The sequence below is a fragment of the Lampetra fluviatilis genome, chromosome 3, assembly GCF_964198595.1.
Source record: "Lampetra fluviatilis chromosome 3, kcLamFluv1.1, whole genome shotgun sequence".
Classification (NCBI taxonomy): Eukaryota; Metazoa; Chordata; class Hyperoartia; order Petromyzontiformes; family Petromyzontidae; genus Lampetra; species Lampetra fluviatilis.
The window spans coordinates 24,767,444-24,792,318 of NC_136277.1; the positions used below are offsets into that span (position 1 = coordinate 24,767,444).

Sequence of the window (24,875 nt, forward strand, 5' to 3'; positions counted from 1 at the left end):
TCTAGTTGTATTTAGGAATACTTCCTACCGATAGACGCTGATAGATGCGCTTGGCTAAACATCCCAATGTGGCACCTTCCGGAAAGAAGTGGCTTGATACTCAGCGAGGCTTTCCTGAGTAAATGAAGGTAATTATAAAAACAATCACATCGCTTGCTTGCATTGTGCCATGATCACCTTTGCACTGACGGCCCGATGTGTGTTCTCAGGGGATGGTGGACGACGGTTCCATTGAGGAGAAGGACGTGTATGAGGAGCTGCTCACTCAGGCCGAGATCCAGGGCAACATCAACACAGTCAACAGTAAGGAGGCCCAGATGTGTCACAGATAATCATCACGGGTTATAAATACTAAAAGTGACATTGGTTATGTGGAAATGTACAGCCCTTTCGTCAATTCACTGCTCAATGAGGGGCCTCTCCATGTTGTGTAGTCATGGCGGTTTATTGACCATACTTCACCACGCTGGTGAGTCCGGCTTGGTGAAATTGGCGTCCAAATATATCGCTTGCCACTGATATTGGCCTTGGCCCGGAATTCAACTCAGGTCAACAGTTTTACAGCGCAATGCGCCATCGCGCCACGCCACTCTGAACGGAAGGCCGGGGTGGGGGTTGTGGTGCGATGGGGATATCGCCAGCGATTTATCGTGACGGCGAGCCGTGCTGATGCCGCCTCTGCTCCTCAGCCCAAGCCGCCCTGGAGCGTGTGGATGCCGCGCTGCGTGGGGAGAGCCCCGAGGAGCTGATGGAGGCCCTGAGGGCCCGGGCGCTGGCGCTGCATGGAGTGGAGTTGGGGAACGCGCGCTGGTACCTGGAGCGGCTCTCGTCGGATCGAGATGCCAGGGGACAGGTGCGCTGCTCCCTCTCTCATTCATGCCGTTGATAGCGTCACCTCGAACAGCGTCACAGCTCACAGTGTCACCGTTCAGTGTCACTGTCCACATCGTCACCGCTCACAGTGTCACCATTCAAATTGTCACACCGCTCACAGTGTCACCATTCAGTGTAATGTGAAACATTTCCGACATTTGGGCCTAAATGTCCGAGGCAGTGTTAATGATGAATGAGGAGATTCTTTTTAAATGTGTGTTTGTGCACCACTGCCAACAATTTGTTATCATGACATGAACATTTGCCATTATGTCCTTTTGAGCTTTCATTTTTTATTAGAAAGAAAAGGTACTCAAAATGTTTCAAACAATGTATAACAATGTCATAAAAGGAATACTCTGTATAAATGTGGTGTAATTTGTATGTGAATAAAAAAATTGTCTGTTTATAATTGAAAGGAAGACAACACGGGACTTGACAGAGGCTCTCAAAGCCTTTCACTGTGACCACCGAAACAAAGCTGCTGTTGTTGTTCTGGATGTCCATCCGGGCATACAGGATACAGGGAGGGAATGCCAACTGGGCAAAGAGGATCTGCAAGCCGGCGTGGAAAGGGCCAACTCGGAGGCGTTACGTCATCACCTGAGTAAGTGACGCCAGGCTGCTCAGAGGATGGGGGACGGGTAACAACAGCTGCTGCCTCATCATCTGCCAGTTTTTATGGGGACCCTATGGCCATGCTAAAGGCCCGGGCGCTTTGATGCGTGACCTGTAAATTCGGTAGGTGTGTTGTACAGCACTGTGGTGCTAATTTATCGTGATATATTCATATACATGAAGTTGATTATATATATGAAGTGGAGCTCTTGAGTCTCGAGAAATTGGCAGGGTGAAATCTCGTACATTTGTAGGACTGGAAAATCGTTAAGAAGAAATTATAATGCTTTCTTTATAACTATATGAAGGCCAATTGAGACGACAGGTCTCTTTTTAGATAATATATAGAACCCAATTTCTTGTGTTCTTGGAGGAAAACGTCTTAAAATATGAACATTTCTCCCATTCCCTTATTGCCGACGGATGATACGCGACACGAAGACAGAACTCCTTCCCGCTGGCATCTGTTAAATCCAATGTTTCTCAACTCCAGTCCTCATAATCCCCTGCGGTCCATTTTTTTCACGATTACAACTCACTTCTATTTTCAATTAAAGTTAAGCCACCTCGCACTGCATGGCTAGTAATCGCGGAAAGCTGTACCGTGGGGGGTTGAGCCGTGAGGACTCGAGTTAACCCAGTGGTTCTTAACATTTACCTGAGCCTTGCAACCCTTTGGTTCTCAATCGTAAAAAAGTATAATGTTAACAAATACATAGGTTTGAAGAAACAAGGTAGTTGTACTTACGTGTCCGTGTTTAATTTGTGTTTCGATGATTTACCTTCTAAAAAAAAATCTGGCCACGTCTTGCACCCCCAGAAAGGGCATCTCGCACCCCCAGGGGGTGCAGCGTGCACCACAGGTGAAGAACCACTGAGTTCAACCAAATCTCACACCAAGACGAGCCAATCTCATGCCCCCTGCTGGCCATGTATCCTTCGCTGACTCTCACGACACGCGAGCTTTGCTTTGCATTGAATATTTGTCGAAATTCTTCGTCGCAGTTGGGTAGAGAGGCTGGCAGTGTAAGGGTCAGGACGGTTTAAATGTTTTGTCCCCGTGCCTGATTTTTGGTCTCTCGCTGTAGGTTACCGAGGGGCTGTGTTTTTGCAATATAATTAATTGCTTAATTTAAATCAATGCCGTCCTTTACTTTGATCGATTGTTGAAGTTCCAATTTGGGCATTTTTCAAAAAGCAGCTTCTGTTAATACCTTTAAGAAGGCATTGATAAATCCACACCCCCTTTTGTTGTTCTTCATCATCATCAATTCTCACTTATAAATATTCATTGTATGTGGCTGCATTTGCCTTCTTCTGTCACCGCTATGTATTTGTTTTATATGAAGCACACAAGGGAACGGAACTCTCTTATAGGAAGAGACAAGAATCCATGAAAGTGAAGGCATAGATTGCTGCAGTGTATTGGCCTGTCCCTGAACTGCTTTAACTACAGTTAGTGCATCGCGTCTCCAGGTTGATAAGAGCAATGAGCCAGCGGTATTCAACTCCACGAGTGGCCTTGGGCCAGTGGTGGAAATTCCACACTGTCTAGCTACTGCTCATTCAACACAGCATATCACGCTATTATGTATGACAGGACATGACGTCAGAAGGACATGAGTGGGCTTGGGCAGCACGCATCACTTAGAAGGGATGACAGCTGGTGGTTGAGACTAATGACAGAGTGGCAGCCGAAGGAAGGATCATATGAGTGAGCGCGTCCGCCGCAGAAACAGAGCATGTTGCATTATGGGACCCTGAGAGTTGGCGACGTCCAGCATCCAGCAGTAGATAGATGATGCCCGATGGCGATGACAACGCACCGTGGTGCTGCAGTGTGCTTCCTTCGTGCGGCTGATGTAGATGCAGAGCAACAACTACAATTTCACGTTCAGGTGGTCAAGCCAGACAACCGTGTCAGGAGGAGCAGAGTGGTATCAGCATGATGTCTCCTTTTTTTTTTTTGTGGATCGGGGGCATTGCATCGTTACACGTTGCACGATCTATTCTGGATGACCATAGTCGCACACTGCTGGAGATGTTATGATTTTTTTTGTTTTGCTGCTGCAGTGTTGAAGGCGGTGGAGAAGATCAATGCGGCGATCGGCGCCGGGGAGGCGCAGGACACGGTGCTCGCTCTGCAACAGCCGGACGCTCGGCTCCCGCCCATACACCCCTTTGCCGCCTCCCTCTACCAGCTTGAGCTGGGGGCCTTGCAGAGTGAGATGGTGAGTGAGTGGCACCACCCCCACTCCCCAGCCCCCAACCCTCTCCGCCGCCCCCTCCCCCACTAGCAAGTTAGAGGTTTTGGCGGGGGAACCTTGGGAAATGCCACTGGGTGGCGTTAGTGGTTAGCAGTCATTCTCACCTGCAAGTACGTATGTTGAACTTCTTTTGCGCTCTACATAGCTAACCGTGCTTAATTGGAGGTGCGGAGGAAGGACGACAAACTAAATGTAAAAAAACTATTTGCCGATATCCACCCCGCCGCTGTTGGTGAGACCTGGGACAGGCAAAGGTCATCGCGATGATTGAATTTGAATTGTGACCCTGAATAGTGACAATTCATCGAATTGTGAGGGACGGGATAGAACTTGAGATGACTGAACGGCAACAATATCTTCATAGGACATCAACACTTGACTTCTGACAAATACTCTTAATGCTGGCAATAGGGTCCCAGAGGTAATGCTGTACTCATTTTACCAACCTCAGAGGTATGATAGGATGACTTGACACAGGCTGCAATTTAAAATCAACCCTGTGATTGTCAGCCAGCCAATTTTTTTGTATCCGTGCACTACCCAGTAAGCAACGTAGGCAGTAACATAGTGCAACAAAATAGTAATCGTCAAGAGGGGGCCTATGTTTGATCCTGAGAAACGGCTCACGGCTATAGCGCAAGTGCACGGGGCAGCTCTTTGCCATCATAAAAGGCCCTGTGCTCAATCCTACTCTGAGCTGGATGCTTTAAGAGCATTGTTGTCCTCCAGAGAGGTCGGGCTGTTGTAAATAAATCCTGCACCCATTGCCGCCCCCCACAAATTGAATTTTGCTGTCTTCCTTGTGGCCAAACCTATGGACCAAATCGGCTTGACTGCGCGCTTTCTCATCGGAGTTCCCGAGCCAAGCATAGTCAACCCTGATCCTCTTTTTAATGCGTTTTTGGGTCGTTTGCCGCGTGCTGTTCAGCATGACGTTCAGTTACCTTAAGAAGCTCCCAACATGCGTAGTGAAACGTCGGACCTCAAGTCGAATAACACGTGGTATAACCCGAAAACAAAAAAAAGAGAGGGTGGACCGGGTTGGTCCCTGGATGGGAGACTGCCAAGCAGTGCCAGACCGTAAATGCGTTGGCTGCGAGGTAACCAGATGGTAATACAGCAATGGATTTAATCTGACAGTATGGAGCCTTGAGTGTTATCTCCTCCAAATACTCATCATTGAATTGGCCACTCACCGCAATGTAGAATGCTCCTTAAATTATGTTAAGATTAGGCGAGGCTTTCCTGATTAAAGGCCATTGTCATTTGTTGTTGTTGCTATTCACTGAATTCAATAGTTTAAAGGGTTACAATTGAATGTGTACTGGGGTTATTACTCTCACTTTGGTCTTACTGATGTTGCCAGAGGTGGCCGGGTGGATCAGGGATCAGAGCACTGAGATCCTATGTTCAAATCCAGGTTACAGCTGCTTGTGAAACTGGGTTATCAGTGTAGTGAGTTAATGGTCTCAATCTAGTCACCAGAGGTGTGGACTCGAGTCATGCGACTTGGACTCGAGTCAGACTCGAGTCATGATTTTGATGACTTCAGACTCGACTTGGACTTGCCTCATCTTTGACTCGACTTGACTCGGGACTCGAGAGCAAAGACTTGAGACTTACTTGTGACTTGCACAACAATGACTTTGTCCCACCTCAGAGGTGTGGACTCGAGTCATGCGACTTGGACTCGAGTCAGACTCGAGTCATGATTTTGATGACTTCAGACTCGACTTGGACTTGCCTCATCTTTGACTCGACTTGACTCGGGACTCGAGAGCAAAGACTTGAGACTTACTTGTGACTTGCATAACAATGACTTTGTCCCACCTCTGCTAGTCACCAATGATTGCACAAAATCCACCATGTTCCATTTGGTTTTGGCACTTAATTTACAAAGCTTGCCCCAATTATGGAACTAAAGAGGGACATTGTCCGACATTCCATGTATTTCGATTTAAAGCTTTCGTGACTGCAGGGATTCATCTTCTTGGTTCTTTCGGTAAAGTCACGTAGAAGGGAAGTAATAAAATAATAAAAATAAAACATAATAAAACAATTCTCACGACGTTTCGGCCACAACGCAAGCAGCAGCCATCCTCGCCTGAGGATGGCGGCTGCTTGCGTTGTGGCCGAAACGTCGTGAGAATTGTTTTATTATGTTTTATTTTTATTATTTTATTACTTCCCTTCTACGTGACTTTACCGAAAGAACCAAGAAGATGATTCCATGTATTGTTTGTTTCAAATGTCTACAGGCACTTAGGGTAAAGTTACCGTATATTCACAGGTCTCTAGTGGATCAATTCACTGCTGGATTAAGGCCTCCCCATGCCTTTGGCCACGGTGGGTTGTTTGACCATTCTTCACCACACTGGTCAGTGCAGGTTCGTGAAAGGGGTGCCTAGATCCCCGTTTCAGCTATCACTCTGCCACTGGTGCTTGCTGTGGCTGGGAATTGAACTTGGGTCGCCGGGCTGATAGCGGAATGCGCTCAGCGACCACACGTGGAATGCATAGAATATGTTGAACTTCTTTTGCACCGTACGTAGCCAACCGTGCTAATCAGAGTTGCGGAGGAAGGACAAGAAACTTAATGCAAAAAGCATTTTTAAATTTAAAAGCGCATAGCTCCAGTCGCTTCATAATATCGGAAGGAAGAGCATTCCAAACGGCCGCAGAAGCGCACCCGAAAGCACGCGACGCAGTGACCGTATTTGTTCGATGTCTAAATAATGATATCGCACCTGAAATTGAATGTGTTCAGCGGATATGGTTAAACCAGATTCAAGTGAAGGCTTCCAGTGGAGAGCTGTTGATGAAAGTTAGCATGGGGTGCCAAACTGCACCCCCACGCACATCGTGGCTCATTGAAACATATTCCAGGGAGCTGCACGGCATGTTACTCTTGAAGAGATGCCATCCCTTCACATTCCCCCTCCTCCAAGTGCCTTCAAATCCAAGTTATTTATGCAGAAAAAGCCTCGCTGCTAAATATTTTTGGCCGGTTTATTATATAAGAGTAAAAGAGAGGATGTTGGAGTAATTGTCCTGTATGTACAGTGTATGCACGAACGCTGCCCTGCGAGCCACGAGGCTACAGAGCAGTTGAGGGCCCAGAAATGATCCGACCGGCCAAATCCTTGTTGAGTAGTTTTTGTAAAAGAACAGGAGAGTATGTCGTACATATGACCAGCTAACACTCAAACAACGAGTGGCATCATAGTCTGTCTCTGCCACAAATATTTCAGCTCCTCTGTAAATGGAAGATATTCGTTTGGCAAACACCTTTAAAGCAGGGCATGTGGGAAAGTGCATCATTTGGATGAAGGTTTTATATGATGTGATATTTATTATATTATGTGAAATTATCTATTATCTTCAGCGGGCTGTTCTCTAACATGGGGTGAATCAATGCTTCTTTTATGACATGCCGATGACACAATTGTAACAACACAAAAATGAATTCAAAGTCATCGTCTAAAAAGAACGAATCCAATAAAAATCCACCTTCCCTCCCCTCCCCCACTCCACTATCGCCCACCTCTACCCCCCCCACCTCCCCTAGGGCGAGCTGTCCCACGGGGCCCTTTGTGAGTCCTTGCAGGCCCTCTCCGCCCTGGCCCTCGTCAACCAGGCCCTGGACGCGCGTGACACGGTCGCTGTGGCGACGCTGCTAGCCAATCAGTCGGCTGTGCTGGCGAGCCTCGACAAGGCCAACCTGCAGCGGTAAATAATATCATGCAAAAAAAAAAGACTGCTCTCATGGCCTCTTGTTGCTCTCCGATGTGTTTGTACTGCCGTGTTGTTAGCCACGATGTCTGACGTTTTGCTCCATCTGCTGGGAGCCTATTTATTTATTGAATATTCAGTGATATGTTATTTTAGTGGGGGAGCGGTGGCTTCGTAATTCACGCACTGTGTTATGAACATGATGCCATGAGTTTGATTTCTGGCGATCGCGAATATCGGTGGCGGGTGATATCTGAATCCGTCCTTGGCCTCCCTGCTTCACGTGGGGAAGTATCATTATCAAACAACTACCGTGTCCAACATTTAAGCATGGCAGGCACAGATGTGTTCCACTCTCAACAGAGCCTTTTCACTTGAGAGTTTACTTCAGTGTTGAATTAAAAAAAGGCTCAGAACCTCCATTTCATGGAAATGGGAAAACTCAGCATTAAAAATATTTGTCATGAAATGTCTTTGTGAAAGCTAGTGGGACGTAGATCTATCTAGTGTCCTACTTGTATTTGAACCAGCTAATATAGGAAATTAACATATTGTTCAGGTTACAAGACTGAATCCTGACAATGTCCAGTTTTGGGTCCCCTGCCAATGGCATTGCCATTGGTCCAGTGCTCTGCCCCAGTTATAGTTCAGTGCTCCGATCACGCTGCACCACTGTGGCATTGATGCCTCAGTAGGGTAAAAAACATCAATTCTAGATTTGAAGCTTTCGTGACAGCAAGGATTCATACTCTTAGTTCTTTCGGTAAAGTCACCATGTAGGTAAAAATGAAATTAAAATTACTAAAAATAAAATAATAAAATCACGACGTTTCGGAGGCAACACAAGTCTCCGTCATCAGGTGGGACCGTCACAGCCCTTGATGCAGCAAATCTGGCTGTGATGGTTCCACCTGATGACGGAGACTTGTGTTGCCTCCGAAACGTCGTGATTTTATTATTTTATTTTTATTAATTTTAATTTCATTTTTACCTACATGGTGACTTTACCGAAAGAACTAAGAGTATAAAAACACATCAAGTCAGGCCCCTCACTTGTACAATGGCATGGCCATCGTTTTACGAAGCGGCGGTTCCTGCTCGTAGTTGAGGCTGGTGCGAGCTTGCCCTGTGCGCGCATGGTCCCCCCCTTGTCTCGCAGCTATGTGGAGGCGCTCATGGAGCTGAAGGCCCAGGCACTGTCCGAGGGGCGTGAGCACGTCCTGTGGAGCGACATCCGCACCTGCGTCGACGACATCAACGTCACCGTGCAGGAGGAGCACGACCGTGAGTGGTGGTGGTCTTTTCTCTGCAAAGCGGCTCCTCCGGCCACCTGCCTGCATGCAATAAGGAGCATAGGGATCAGGTGATATTGAGAGCAGGCAACTTAGCGAGTGGTTCTTTGATGTATTTGTCTCCCGTTATTTTTTCCCATTAGCATCAATTGCATCCTTTAGGGATGAGTCTTGATTTTAAACACTCAGTTTCCCATGGCACCATCCTTGACAGGAAAGAGGCAGATATGACTGGTGTTGCACAAGTCATAAGATGTGATGTCGTGGAAAGGGTGTTACTTCCTGTGACATGTTAACGGATCAAACAGAAATAATTGTATACTTAGGTATGATTTTTTCAGATTAATATAAAAATGCCACTTCTATTTGATTTATTTCATGGGATAAAGAAATGGTCATCTTGAAATGTCAGACTTTATGTGAAGATCAATTAAATCCCCATTTATGTTTGTGTCACAGCAGCCATGAGATATTACACTGAACATGTGAATGTTAGAGGCTTCTGTGCATGGGAGAGCAATATTGGGGCGTTTCTGATGGTAAGCATGACGTCACACCCGCTCACTTTGTTGTGTTTTTGTGGGGCCTCTAACAGGTAATCCCCGGGGGTTACAGGACTTAACCATGTGGTAAGAGGTCAGCTGCTCTGTGGCCTAGGATACCCCTCACTTGACTCCCCCCAGAGCCTGCTTGGGGCTTTAGGGAGCTTCAGGGCGAGGGTGTGTTTATGAGCTCATTAAAGCCACAAAGTGTGTGCATTAGACCTTCCTGGGCAAGCTGCCGATGTTGTTAATGATTCCCAACACCGGGGCACGAGAGAACCGTGGCTCTCACTGTGTGGCCGCTTGCCTGTGGCGTGTGTAGTAATTGGTCGCGCGTGCCTTGAGTCAGCTGTCTTTTAGGCCCGTGAATTGTGAAAATATTTTTTGGGCTTAAAAACACCCAGTGGACGAGAATACAGAAAGTAGGTTCCTGAACTATCTGTGTGGTTGTTTCAGTGTTAGCTGCTCATATGTGCAAAGTTTTCTCTGAATAACCCCCTGTTCTCTCACGAAAACTACTCAACAGGGAATTTACCGGTCGGACCATTTCAGAGTCCTCAGCTGCTCTGTGGCCTCTTGAGTTGCATACGTACAGGACAATTACTCCAACATCCTATCGTTTAATCTCATATAATAAACTGGCCAAAGATATTTAGCAGTGAAGCTTTCCTGCATAAATAAAGAATTGACTATTAAAATCCCTTCCACCAATTTTTTTGTATCTCTCGCAATGAGCCACCAATGCTCTGTCACACTGCTGCCAAAGCTTTAAGATCGTTGAAGTAACTGGGTGGCTCAGGAATCAGAGTCCCTAGCCAGCACCCCTTAGATTGTAGCTTTGAAACCAGACAGCTGTCCGTGATTAAAACGATCAAGTGCAGAGAGCTCATGGTCTCGGCATAAGTCACTGATGACTACATGATACATTATGACATTCAGTTCGGTTATATTTAAATTGGCTACGCTCCAGCTCAGAGATTTGTAGAATATTACTTAAAATGTCATGTCACTCACACACATTTCTCTGGAGCGGAGTACGTGTGAAAGTTAAGTGACCCCAGTGTGTGGGTGATAAAAGTCACTTGAAGGCATCAAGGCAGCAGTTCTGTGACCTCTCCTTCCACGGCTGTCCTCCAAAGTACAGGTTTGCAGTGCTCTGCAAAGAGCCCCACATAGGCATAGTGCACAGAGAACATGAAATGACATTGGACAAAAATACCCCCCGAAAAATTGTCTCGCAGATTTGTTGAGTGGACGAGTGAGGAAGGTCTATAATTTTAGGATAACTTAATTACTACATAACGTACCAAATCCTTCCAGCTCTTCCTGTGCAAAAGTATGAGTGCATCTCAATGGGCTCATACCTGAGTAGATCATTGATTGATTATGAACCTACATTTCAAAATATCACTGTCCTGGTCACAAAAGCAAAGTTTGTGGGGAATAACAGCCATTTTCTGTACTTTTGAGGCATAAGCAATTAAGAAATAACACTTACTTCCCCGTGAAAAGTGATCGCCACAAGGAACCGCTGCTGCCTTTTCCTGCGTGCAACGAGTTCACGACCTACGCAATCGTGGCGGCTCTGTCGCAGGCGTGCTCGCCATCGGGCAGATCAACGAGGCGCTGGAGGAAGAGGAGCCCGTGAGGACTCTGGAGGCCCTGCAGCTCCCGGCCGTGAAGCTGTCGGGTGTGGAGCCGGCGCTCACGTTCCGCTACCGCGACGTGCTGCGCGCCAGCAAGCGGCGCAAGGCCAAGGTCAGAGGGCGGTGTCGCACCAGCGCAACCGACCGTCTTCGCACTTCGCAGCGGCTTTCGGCTGGCCGTCGAACAAAAGACGGTCACTGCATCGCGCGCTCTCGGATGCGCTTCTGCGGCCGTCTGGAATTGTTTTCCTTTTGCGATATGAGGAAGCCACTGGAGCTATGCACTTTTAAATCTAGATTGAAAACTAATTTCTTCAGAACAGCTTTTTGCGTTTAGTTTCTTGTCCTTCCCCCGCGGCTCCTGATTCGCACGGTTGGCTGTACAGCACGCGAAAGAAGTCTAACATAGTTCATACATGGTCTTCCAGTGCTTAAGTTTTGCCATTCGCCCGTTCTAGCGATTCCACTAGTCTAAAGTGGTAGCTGAAAACCCGAATTTTAGGTGTTCAATGCCGGATCAGGGTTGACTTAGCTCATCATTCTGCTGAATATTACTCGGTGAACATTACTCGGTGGGTATTACTCAGTTGTCACCCAACAAAGAATAGTTCCTGCCATAGAAACATGGAATTTCTACTACTGTTTCAGGACTGCAAGCAGAGATGAGAACCACCCACTCACTGCTGATTTGGGAAATGGGGGATAACTGGGACTTTTGACTTGAAAAAAAGAAAGAATATTTAGTGTATTTTTTTGGGGGGAGACAACACAGAGGCGAAGTTAGGCACAGCCTTAAAGCAAAGCCCTGTTACAATATACTGAAGGCGTGCACTGTATCACTGCGAGTCGTTAATCGTGAGAAATCGTAGCCCAATTCATTCGTCTTTCGACTGACCGCTTGAGTCATCGTAGTTGATGACGCCGAACTGAGAGGCCACGCAGTGGGAACACAAAGATGAGCTGTCGCGCTTGTCGTGTTATCGCCCGCGTTGCCTTGAAGCAGCACTTGGGTGCCCACCAGAGCTCCACAGCTGCTGCAGAGGAATTTAATAAACTCTCCGAGCATCTGGAGTAGTCAAAAGGCGCCATTCACAAACGATTCTCTTTTTTGTCAATGGGCACGTTTATTCGTTCGCTTTGCCTTTCCAAACACTCGGTATCTCGGAAACAACGGCAGCAAATATGCGAGCTTAATAAGGACGTACAGTTAGACCCACAGGAAGGCATTGTGTATGGAACTGTTTCTTTCCCCTCTCATTATGGCTCAATGATGGCTTTTTCATTTAAGACAATTGAATGTAATTTTCCCAAGGCAAAGTTGTTGGTCAAATCAGGGTTGCGGGGAGGGGGGCTGGGGAGGAGAAGAAAGAATCGAGAATGACAAATAAACCGAGCGTGAATTAAAAGCTGAGCTTATGGACTGAGAGGCTGGAGAGCGGCATTCTCTCTCTCTGGAGAGGTCAAATAGGCCCCAGGTAACGTCTGGGATTTAAACATTACGATGCACTGCCATGAGCAATTGCATAATTTCGTGCAATTACCGGCATTTACGAATGTAGCGTAATTAGTGACAGCATTACTAGCTTTTGTCAAGACCCACTTATTAAGGAGCAGGGGAGGGAGAGAGGCAGCACTGGCTGGCACAGCGCTCTTTGAACTCGGGAACCTGAGTTTGATTCCTGACCCTGCGTTTAAATTAGTGGCGAGTGATAATTGAACCGGTTCAGGCCATACACCCACACTGACCACCATGGTGAAATATTGTTTTAAACAATCACATGGCTGCTATGGCTTGGCAAGGCTTTCATCTAGCAGTGGTTTGACAAAGGGCTGTACATTTAAAATGTGTATTACAAAAAGGCAAATTTAAAGCTTTGTCTTAATTCTAGTCTTCATTTCAAAAGCCAAAAAATGTCTCCCAACTCAAAGGAGTTGTGACCAGGAGATGAGGACTGCTGTCCCTGCACTCAATCGAGTGGGAAACACCTCGGGCCTTGTCGTCACGCGGTGAAAACCACTGCTCTTGGGTTCACCTGAGATCTGAGGCAGCAGTGTCTTGTACTTCTCTCTTCACTGCTGCCCTCACTGCCCACACGTCTCCTGCTCCTCCTCCTTGCCGTCAAGGGGCATAAACCATCATGCGAACTGCGGTCATCCTTGCAGCGGGTTTTAGCTCATCACCGAACAAAAACTGCATCGCGCCCTTTTTAGATTCGCTTCTGCCGTCGTCTGGAACGCTGTTCCTTCCGCTATTGGGAAGCCACTGGAGCTATGCACTGTTAAATTTACATTTTAATCTTATTTGTTTAGAACAGATTTTTGTGTTTAGTGTGTTGTCCTTCCCCCACACCTCCGATTACCACATTTGGTTATGTACGGTGCGATAGAAGTTCAACAGCACACATACACACATTGCCTCACGACTGCTGCCCCCTCTCCCCACACAGGAGATGGCAGACGAGTCGGCGGTGCTGTGGCTTGACGAGATCCAGGAGGGCGTCCACGCGGCCAACAAGGACAACGAGGCCGCCAACAGCAGTATGCGAGCATCCTTAACGTGACACTTGGCGGTAGCATGAGTTCTTTTGATTCTGTCTCAGCCAAGCTTCTTCTGAGTATATTTTCCAGCAGGCCAAATAATAATATTCATAAAACTAGCACGTGCTGGCGGCGCCACGGGACACCGTGCGTCACGTGTACAGGCATTACGACGTCACGTGGCAGAGTGATGTCATAACGCCTTTACATGTGACCGCTTTGCCATCTATTCCAGATGTCTCGTCTGCATTTTGTTTATCTATTTTTAATGTGGCTAATCGCTGTCTCTTTATATTTCGATGAGCCATACATTTGGGCAGACCGTAGTGAGGTAGGACACTCAAAGAGCCAAATGTGGCCAGTGGTCCCTTAGTTGAAGAACCATGCTGTGGGCCATTGGAACCATGTTAGTGAGACATGAACTGGTCCTGTACGATTAAATAACACACACACACGACCGACATGGCATTCATTTGATAAAGTGCTGTACATGACTATATTATATACATGTAATAATCACTACACCTGATGGTGATCAGCTGATAGATGCAGTAGAATTCATCACCGTGGATAATTCCACAGAAGGGTGATTGTCTGTCCGTGTGGATTACACAAACAACGCAAAGCACGCTTGCCAACCTTATTGCCTCGTTTCAAACCCTTTTTCACGGCGAAAATTGCTTCAACATTATTTTATTCCCCGTTCCCCAAAAATGTTTTCCAAGGCGGTGTGATTATCTTCGTGAATCATTGGCGCGTGGTAAAATACATTTAAAATCCGTCCGCCTGCCGATACACCGGCACGGGGCGTCAGAGCGTAAAGTGCCACAACGCGGTCGTGCCGTGGCAGTGGCGGCGGCGGTGGCGGCGGTGAACTCCGCGCTGGGGGACGCCGGTGACAGCGTGGCCGAGACGCTGCTGGGCCTGCTGCGTACGCCGGGGCTGGCGCTGCGCGGAGTGACGCCCGAGTGCACCGCCTCCTACCACCTCGAGCTCTCCGACGCCAAGCGCGAGAAGGCTGCTGGAGGTGAGAAAGAGGCGCACCTGGGGGGTGGGGGGGTGCTGGCGTGGTGGCCGTGGGCCCTGGCATCAGGAAATGAAATGGTTCTCTACCCTGTTTAGTTTAACCCACTTTTCAAAGCCCCGCGCCTGGGCCCCTCCAGCCTGTGGAACCCACTGTAGTTGCATTTGCCTGTTTATGTATATTGAACTTATTTCGCACCGTACATAGCCATCAGTGCTAATCGGAGGTGGACAACAAACTAAGCACAAAAACAGTTCAAAAAAATGTAAAAGTGCATAGCTCCAGTGGCTTCCTAATATCGGTAGGAAGAGCGTTCCAGACGGCAATGCGGTGACCATTTTTGTTTGATGACTAGCCATCGAACAATGTCCTTATAAGACTATAATATGGAGCTTACTTGCACCTGCACCTAACTTTTTTGCATGTGTTTCATTTACAACTGTAAAATACTGCATTTGTTATTTGTGCAATATTCCTTAAGGTCCCTGTACTCATTTTCTAAAGTCAGCAATATTGCTGGTTTTGTTTTTGTTGCTGCTCTGCTCACGCACCAAAGATATCTCTTCTAATGTAGCCAGGCAGGGAACTAGCTTAATGGGACTATCCATGTAACAATCAAATAAACTCAAATCCCAATCCTCCCCAGTAGCTACGCCACTAGTAGGACACACGTGGGAGTGTATCCAGGAACTTTTGCCAGCTTTCAGCCAAGTTTGGTTGTGTACTTCTTGGGCAGTGGGGCTTGCAAGTTTATAAGTGGTGGTAGGTGGCCAACGAACTCGGCTAGGGGGGGGGGTTTATGAAGGGAAGTAGAGATGATGCCGCAGGAGCAGAGGTCGCAAACGGGTTTTGATTCCTTACCCGTACCCGTCCGCACCAGGGTCGCAAACAGGTACTCGTACCCGTACCCGGCCGTACCCGTACCCTACCCGTACCCGGCTGGGTATGGGTAGGGTACGGGTATCGGGTACCTGATTGCGACCTCTGGGATGAAGCCATGTTGCAGCGCAGGTGGGTTGATTCTAGGAACTTTAATTGTGAGAAGAGACAAGACGTTGGGAAATGAGTGACAAACGGTTACTCACCAGTGACTCACGGCCTACCCGTACCCGTACCCGGCCGCACCAGGGTAGCCGGGTATCGGGTAGTGTACGGGTATCGGGTAGTGTACGGGTATCGGGTAGTGTACGGGTATCGGGTAGTGTACGGGTATCGGGTACCCGGTTGCGACCTCTGCGCAGGAGGTAAGTGGCAAAGAAAAATAGAATCGAGTAGGAACTGTAGCTGATGTGTGGCCAATGGGGGGCGCCATGGTGGTGAGCTGTTATTTCCTTCATCTAGTATGCCCGAGGTCGTAGGTTCGATCCCAACTCTGACGCCTGTGGATAATTGATGACAGTAAAACTTTGCTATCTACCCAGGAAAGCCTCACCGAGTCTCAAGACTTTTTCAGCAGGGTCCTGCATTGGGATGTTTGTCGAGTTCCATTATTGGCGGTTTGGCTTGTGGGAGAAACCCAGTGCACATGGAGGAAGCCCACCAACGCATACGGTTACAACGAGAGCCTATCTATTGCATGCCCCGCGTTGATTGTTATCCGTGTGGCACGAACAGTGGCGCTATTATCGTCATGTAAGTACTTGCGAGGACAACCGCATATTAGAAAGTGTTCCAGAATCCACGCGTATGCAAGATTTGTATTTCTTCTTTAACTGTGTGGTCTCTGTGGGGGGGGGGGGGGCGGGAGCAGCCAAGGGGGAAAGCAGCGACGGCCCGTGGAGCCGGCACCGGCTCAGGGACGGCTCCGACTTCTTCTTCAACCGGGAGAGCGGCGAGGGCAGATGGGAGGCGCCGCAGGGCGTGATGCCCAGCACGGGGCAGCTGAGCCGCGACGAGATACAGGTGAGATGCAACTGAGATACAGGTGAGATGCAGGTGAGATCCAAGTGAGATTCAAATGATATACAAGCGAGATACAGGCGAGATTCGAACGAGATCCAGGTGAAATACAGGTGAGATATAGGTGAGATATTGGTGAGATTTAAGTGAAGTACAGATGATATACAGGCAAGATACAGGTGAGATACAAGTGAGATGCAGGTGAAATACAGGTGCGCATCCCACACCGCTGCCTCTCTCGCCGCTTGCGCTGCGCTCGTATCGAGGTGCAGGCAGATACTGAATGCGCTGTGTTGATAAAGCGACGGAAGACGCGGTACCGAGGGGACTGGCCAATCTCGCTGCCGAGCAGACGGACGCCAGCTGCAGAAGAAGATATTTTAACCAAGGCCTACTGAGCGATATCGCTCTTTTTCAGACGTGACCTGGCCACAAATGATAGCACATCGAAGTGGCTTATTGTGTGGAACAGGGTCAGGGCAGGGAAACGTGAAAGGGGAGGAGAGAGGACGACACCGCGGCATTGCCCGGGAAATTCCACATTCCGCCGTCTGGCAGTCGCTGGCGACATCCTGCCAAGTGCTGCTCGCGGAGCTGGGAGGGATTGTTGTACTCCCACCGGTTGCGCGTGGAGCTCATGGGGATTGCGTCCAGCAGGGGGACAAACGCGGCGCGAGATTCACGTCTGTAGCCAGTGCTGGGGGATTTCAACACACCACGGTTTCCTGTGTAGAGTATACGACGGCCCATTGAAATGATGCTGCAATAATAATAACAACAACAACTACCCTGGGAGGAGTGGTGGGTGTCGGGGTTCGTGCATGGTATATCCCAGCAACCTGAATTCAATTCCCGACCACAGCTAACACGAGTGGGGCGTGACATCTAAACAGTGGAATTTCCATCTCTGGCTCATGGCCCCCAATCGAGATGAGCAGGGCTCCTTGCTAGTTTTAGCAGGAAAACTGATATTTTCAGATTTTTATTCATGCATTGCCGATAACCAAATCACCAAAAATGTGTCCAATCTCATCTGACTTGAAAAAGTAACCAAATTTGAGCCTGGATAATACCTCGGATGGATGGCCACCACTCGTAACAGGTTGTTATAGGCTGTGGGGCTATATAATGATGGACAGCAGAGGGCAGTACAGCACAATCAATTGTTGTACTGTACTCCTGTGTTCCCACATCTACGCTCCATGCCTTCACAACTTACGCACTGACCGTCGTGGCGAAGAATTTACAAATGACCCTCAGGCCCTGCACGGTGTGGGGATGCCCTCATCCAGCAGTGGATTAACAGGAGGGCTGTAATATGTGCATGTATACGCGACTCTTTAGTGGCACGTTAAGCTGACACATAGCCACCGCCTTTTCCACCGCGAGACCAGTTTCACACCCCCACGACCCCACAACATGTGGCGCGAGGCACTCGCCAAAACAAACCAGGGCACAGCTTCATCCGTATTGTGCGAGAATGCACGGACGTCCTGCCAGAATAACCTCATGTAGGAGCACAATAAAGTTAGTCGGTAAATAGCCGAACGTGTGCGCGCCGCATTCACAAGTACCCGTTAGAGCCGCACGTATCGTGGCTTTTCGTATTTTAATTGGTACAACAATTACAAATGACAGTGCTGGGGCATTTGGCCCGTGTATAAACTGATGTTCGGCAGCTGCGTCGCCGCGGAAAGAAAGGCTCTTTTTGTACGTCGCCGGGTTAATTGGGTTCTCAGGGGCTCATTTCCCTTAAATGGCACTGTAATTGTGTAATAACGCGCCGCTCAATGGCTTGTGTTGTGTGAGCCGCAAATGCTTTAAGTGCCGCACTGCATTGAGCAATGAGTTGTGTACACTGGAATACAAGGCTTTATTATTCCACGTAAACTCCGTGACCTGTTATTAAATACATCGGCACTGCGGTGTGATTTGTACAGCATAACCCTCCCGTCTCCCCTGGCCCTCTCCTGCCAGTGGGATCTCGGTATTAAACTGTAATGTATAACACTCAGGTCGCGATGAGATTGAAATCAATTTCACGAAACAAACTCGTACATCAATCAGGCGTTCACTTATGTGAACCGTACAAACCAGGTAATACCCAGCGAGGTACAATGTCTCGTTTGTAAGAGAGACCTCGATGAAATACAAAGGGAACATTGAAAATATAAAATCCGATCTGCCAGGATTTGTAGAATTTACTTTTAAGAAAACACATTATATCAACAAAGCGCTGTATTTATTTTTCAAATCTTTTTAAAAATCACAAGTCAGAGCTAAATGTATTTTTTTTGTAAATTCAATATGGCATTTAAAAACAACTGTTTTGTTCTGCTTAGCTAACGCATTTGTGTGCCGGTATCTTGTGAACACACGCATCCATGAATAAACAAAACGAAAGTTACAAATACTCGACGCTGCCCATGGATGACCTCAGTCCAATGCAAATAAGAAAGTGAACATGGACCACAACTATTATAATACAGTAACACCTTTGCCGAATACGGGAAACTCACCGCTGTGCACGATTCTTCCGAAACTTTATTAGGTTTTTTTTTAACCAAGTATCGGTAAATTCACATTACAGACTTAAACCGGCTTTTCATTTATGGGGCGACTTTCTATCAATACGGTGACTTGGATCAGAAGACAAAATTGTCATCCCTGGTGATGTCACGCAAACCAGTTATTGTGTTTTGGTGAGACACAAAAACCCAGGGAACCCAATTGTCCTTTTATTTGGTTATGAGGATCGGAAAGCAGCAAATCAATCTGAAAATGAACTCTCATTCAGCTCCAATGAAAATCATGGACTCACTTTGTGATGCATAGTTCGGATAAAAATGCCGTCATTGTTTTTGACTGCTTGTCCATAATTTCCGGATGCTATAGAATTTCAGATTCCCAACACAGCACTGTGTCACACACCCCTAGAGACTCACCGTCTAGCTACCTGCCTCTGTGCATGCGTGCCCGTGTACATGTGCGCGTGCATGTACATTTGTACGTGTGCGTGCATGTGTATGTGCGTGTACAATCGCATGTGCGTTCGCACGGATGCGTGCGTGCGTGCGGTGTACATTTGCATGCACATACACCTGTGCAGTGTTAATTAATGTTACTCGAGCCGGCAGGTAGCGTAACCAACAGCGACAACATGTGTGCCTTCGCACATGCGCCCATGAGCTAGCATGCGTGTGTGTGTACATGTATGCGTGCCTGTGTGCTAGCGATTGTGTGTGTGCTGGGCATCCCCTAGGTTGGCTCAGACTTCAACGAGTAACACTGGGGAGATAAAGGCGCGGTTGTGGCCACAATCCACCCCCTAGTGCGCCGTTCTGGCCTTAATAGGTGCTCGCTAACAGCACTTGCCCCAACGGTCCTTTCGTATGTGTGTGTGCGTTTGGTGTTGCAGGCAGTGGTTGGCCGCGTGACGTCCGTGTACAACCGTGAGCGGCTGTGGCTCACGCACGAAGCTCTGGTGGCGCGGCTGCAGGCGCGCGGACGCGGGTACCTGGTGCGCCGCGCTCTCCTCGCCCGCCGGGAATTCCTCACCAATCAGCAACCGGCCATCACCACTGTGCAGGTGCGGCGGAAAAACCACTAGCAACCACGGACACCCTTCCACCGCTATTCCTGCCACTGTGTGACTCCAGCCAAGCCAGAGCAGTGCACATGGACACTTTCGGGCACCTTTGGTCCGTCGGCCGCTGTGGATGAGGGCCTTCCCACACAGCGGTGGCTGTTTGACCGTAATTCACAAACGCCGGATCTTGTGGGTTTGGTGAAGGTGGCGAGCATAGCAGGTGAAGCTTAGAACAGTACAACGATGGATTGCGCTGCCCTTTGCTCACAGCTTGCCGATGTGCAACTGTGCTCTAAAGAACGAGCAGCTGCGTGGCGTGATTCTCCTGTGGAGGTCCTTGGACAGTGCTCACCATTTCACATTCCTTTGGCAAGGGCCAGTTCAAAAGTTATCTTTTGTCAAGTTATGCTCATACAGCCGTACCGTGAAGCGTGGTAAGGTAAAGTGAAATAGCCCTCATCACTGACATGGCTTGGGATCGCCCTCGTTCAGCAGTGGATGGACAGAAGGCTAGTAAAAGTATGTTGGTGATTGCAATTGACCTTATTTTTAAGCTGTCTGAATTATGTTTTCTCAAATCAGAAATTTTTATATTTTTCCACTGAAATGAGTGTGGGGTGATACACTCATTTGTGATTCATGAACCAGTGGAATAAATTCCACATTGCCATGGTGAAGAAAAACATTCTTATTTTCCCGACCCCTAAGGGATGATGAGGTGAGTCAATACCCAATTCGTGTGTTAATTCACTACAGACTTTTAAATATATGAATTTGCAATGTATGTGTGTTGAACTTCTTTCACACTATATGTAGCCAACCATGCTAATTGGAGGTGTGGGGGAAGGATAACAAACCAAACAATAGAAGCAGTTCTAAAGAAATTTGTTTTCAATCTGGGTTTAAAAGTTAATATCTCCAGTGGCTTCCTAATATCAGAAGGAAGAGTTCTACACAAATGATATGTAGCAACCCATGTCAGTTTTAAGTTGTAATCCTAAATTATGAATTGTTAATATAATTTTACATGTCAACATTCATGGTATCTTTACCAAGAATCTACATGCTCAGCAAAACTGTCAGCACTGGGCAAATTGACTTGGACAGTGCCTGTTATAATCAAGGCAATCGAATGTGCAATGTGCCTTGATCCTGTGGAGTAATAATAATGAATTCGAGCCTTTTGTCAATCCATTGCTGGATAAAGGCTTTCTCGTACCACGTTGGCCATGGGGGTTGACTACACTTCACCATGCTGGTCAGTGCCGGTTGATTCAGGGGGTAGCGCCCAGGCCTTGGTCAGCTACCACTTGTCCATGACGTTAGCGGTGGCCGGGAATCGAATCCAGGTTTTCAGCTTCATAGTGCATTGCACTAACCATTGCACCACCGCTCCCCCAATGATTAACATATTGTGCCTGAAACTTCTTTGTCAATGTGTATCGTCTCTGTGTGTATATTGTACCTGTTCAAGACGTATCAGTCTTCATTGCTGCATATCATTCCCGTCAGTGATATATCAGGGCACATCGTATATGCTGCCTGTGTGCGGTGTTGTTCCACGATCAACGTCCGCGGTGCTCCTGCGTGAGCCGTGTGCTCATGTTGTCACTCTCAGGCCTACTGGCGAGGATGCAAACAGCGGAAGGTCTTCCGCGCACGGCTGCAGCTGCTCCGTGACAACACGCCAGCAGTCGTAAAGGTGATGCTCGAGGCTCGGACGCTGCTCAGAGTGCGGGTTTATCTGGGTTGGTGGTGGACCCTCCGATTCCTTCGTGCCTGCCATTCATCATCATTGTCGTCTGTTCCTTCCGTCAGCTCAGTAGTGACGGCTGCGATAATGGGGCCAAACAGATTTATGCCAATAGTTCTCCTTCTCTCGGTGGTACAATGGGGGGGGGGCGAAAGTTTTGTTGCCCTAACCCCTGCAATGGTGACATTTGTGCGTTTGTCACCCCACCATCCCCGTGTCCACGTTCATGTGTACAGATCCAGGCGTGGGTGCGGATGTGGCTTGCTGCCAAGCGCTACCGCGCGCGCCTCCAGTTCTTCCGAGACCACGTGAGTACGGAGTGCAGTACCTAGTGATGTAAAGTTCGATTAGTGGACGCCGTGGTGGCGAGATGTTAATCACCTCGCCTGGTATACAGGAGGCCGTGGGTTCAATTCCGACCCTGACGCCAATATATTTAGAGTTTGCATGTTTTCCTCGTGGTCGCGTGGATTTTTCTCCGGGTCCTCCGTTTTTTTCCCCCTCCACATTTCGAATGAACGCGCGTTCATAGTATTTGTCCGCGATACATTTTCACGCGATAAGCCACTTCTTTGAGCTATCATTTGTGATAGCCAAGAGCTTATACGGCTCAAAACATAGTTTAGTTTTAGTGTGGTCATCATCATCATCATCAGCTGTGGTCTATTCAAGCTGGATGAAGTTCTACCAGAGCCATTAGCGTCTCTCATGGTCTCGCGATGCAGCGACCCCTTTTAGCTCTCAGCACTCAAGCAGATTTTATCGCTCGACCTCTGCAGTGGATGTCCACCACAGAAACGTCCTTTGATGAGGTGGGTTTATGGTTGAACATGCCTGTAATATAACAGGTTATTAATATAAATAAATAAATAAAAATGCCCCAAGAAAACCTCATTGAGTCTCAAGACCCTCTTTCATGAGACTCCTACATTGGGATGTTTGGCCATGCAGATGAGGGGGGAACACACTAAGCTCTGCGCAAAACATGTTCGAGAATCAATTGCCGTATTCCCATCTCCTGTCTTCCTCGCAGCCTAAGTCTATAAAACCTGAACCTGCCTGGCAGTGTCCCATTCACGTGCTAACCAGGCCCATCCAAGCTTTTCGTCTGATATCTGATGAGATTGGGTCATCGCCAACTCTGGGGGGTGACACAGAGGTTATCACGAATGTGAGACAGCCAACTGCAGGGCTGTGAGGGCGTCTTCACGAGGCAGTAAGAGCGAGTCACTTGACTGCAGTTCGCATGATGGTTCAACGACGGCTGGTGATCGGGAACTCACGAGGGAGTGGCAGCCAAGGAAACGACGACTCCTGATGATGACGCATACCGCACAGATGGAGTGATGAAATGATGTCCTTGTGTCGTTGCTAGATGAGAGTTGGTGAAGCTTGCGAAAGCCTTTTTCCAGCTGTGAATATATCATGGCTAATGATGATTTGTTTGCGAATTGCTGCTTGTCATTTTCAGATACCAGAAATAGTGAAGATTCAAGCCTTCCTGCGTGCCAACAAGGCGAGGGAAGACTACAGGATACTGAGTAAGTATGCAGTTGAGCCTCTTCTCTTGGGGAGCGGTGGTGCAGTAGTTAGCGGGTCGCATTCTGAAGCTAGCGGCCTGAGTTCGATTGCTGCTCACGCCCAACAACCAGTGGCGATTAACTGAACCAGTCCTGGGCCTTACCTAGGTCGACTAGGCCTCTAATGAGTACCTGGTGGAGTGTGTCAACATCGCCACTGGGGAGATGAAGGTGGTCAGGCGTGATACTAGCCACCCACCTCCTCGTGTGCTGCGTTGGCCTTCATGGATGCTTTATTGTCCATGGCGCTGCAAACATTAAATTATCAATACAGCATGAGAAAACAGTTCCCTTTCCATAGGAGTGCTGGTGATTACACCTGGCTGTCGTGCAGAGCAGGTTGGTGGCATCAGCCCAGATGTCAATGCCTGCGAAGTTTCTCAATGCCATAAAGTTATCATGGGGAAATTTTGGTTGCAGTTTAAAAAAAAATCACAGGTCATAGGTCATGCATAGGCCATCATCAATACCATAGGTTTCAGGTTCCTTCTGGTCAGAATATAAATGTCCAGTTCTGTTGACTTGTCTAGCTAGTCTTGGTAAAATAGTAAAGGCCTACTCCTGGCAAAACACATTCTGTTATTACAAAGGGTGTTTTTGTTGGAATTATAGTGCATTGATTCATTGATTAATATTGACTCTGAAGCTCGCGAATAAATGCGTGGAATCGTATTTACAAGAATTGATATGTTTCAATGCGTACACATTATTGGAATACCCTCATGTCACCACCATCAGCCACTAGAGCTGCTATCATGCACCGCAATGTGAAAAAAATTACAAAAATAATTATTGACATTGCATTCTCATGGGGGGAACGGAGGTTGTGACACCTCTGTTATTTTAATAGTTGTACGGTTAATGCCACACCTGACACTTTATGTTGCGATTAATTTGGCCGCCGAATTGAACTTCTTCACCCCTTTTACTGCCATGGAAAATGGTGTGAACTCTTGCCAGTAGGAGCGGAGATGAAGAGTGCCAAATGATACGTCGCATCTCGATCGGACGCAACTAAATGTGGAGATTACAAAAAAAGCTAAAGCACAAAAAACTGAATTGCATTGCTTGCTTGCCTTATGATTTCTGAAGTGGAGCTATTGTGACGAACACAAAGTTCACAGCACAGAAGGCCAAAGGTGGTGTGAACGTGTATGGTATTCCCTCATTATTCGCGAGAGATAAGTTCCGGAGAGGGCCGTGCATAGCACATTTCAGGGATAATGATATTGGCCTACGAAAACGTATATATTTTTAATGAATTACCTTAAATAAATACATACATCATCTATTAAATACATGAAAATTATCATAACACAAAAACATTTGTTGTAATAAACTTAAAGTAAATAAAACTAAATATTACATTTATAAATGAACTTACCTTAAATTATGATGATGTTGCGCAGTAGAAGGTTGTAAAGTAACAATGATCTCATCACTTTATCTCATAATTTTCTCGTATCACATTCTCTTTCATTGCTTTAGCTCATCACTTTCTCCCTTTCAATGCAGTCGTCGT

General features: G+C 47.5%; 1 protein-coding gene across 1 annotated transcript in view; it reads left to right on the forward strand.

Annotated features, from left to right (window-relative positions):
* Positions 1–24,875, forward strand: part of LOC144955698 (ras GTPase-activating-like protein IQGAP1) — a 110,879-nt gene that overhangs the window by 23,215 nt on the left and 62,789 nt on the right. The window contains exons 9-22 of the mRNA XM_078885849.1: positions 210–303; positions 690–853; positions 1,393–1,480; positions 3,565–3,722; positions 7,327–7,487; positions 8,650–8,774; positions 10,919–11,082; positions 13,418–13,508; positions 14,359–14,535; positions 16,283–16,434; positions 19,850–20,020; positions 21,639–21,722; positions 22,010–22,081; positions 23,245–23,314. Of these exons, the coding sequence (XP_078741975.1) occupies positions 210–303; positions 690–853; positions 1,393–1,480; positions 3,565–3,722; positions 7,327–7,487; positions 8,650–8,774; positions 10,919–11,082; positions 13,418–13,508; positions 14,359–14,535; positions 16,283–16,434; positions 19,850–20,020; positions 21,639–21,722; positions 22,010–22,081; positions 23,245–23,314 (1,771 nt within the window). The remainder of the gene's footprint in view (positions 1–209; positions 304–689; positions 854–1,392; positions 1,481–3,564; positions 3,723–7,326; positions 7,488–8,649; positions 8,775–10,918; positions 11,083–13,417; positions 13,509–14,358; positions 14,536–16,282; positions 16,435–19,849; positions 20,021–21,638; positions 21,723–22,009; positions 22,082–23,244; positions 23,315–24,875) is intronic.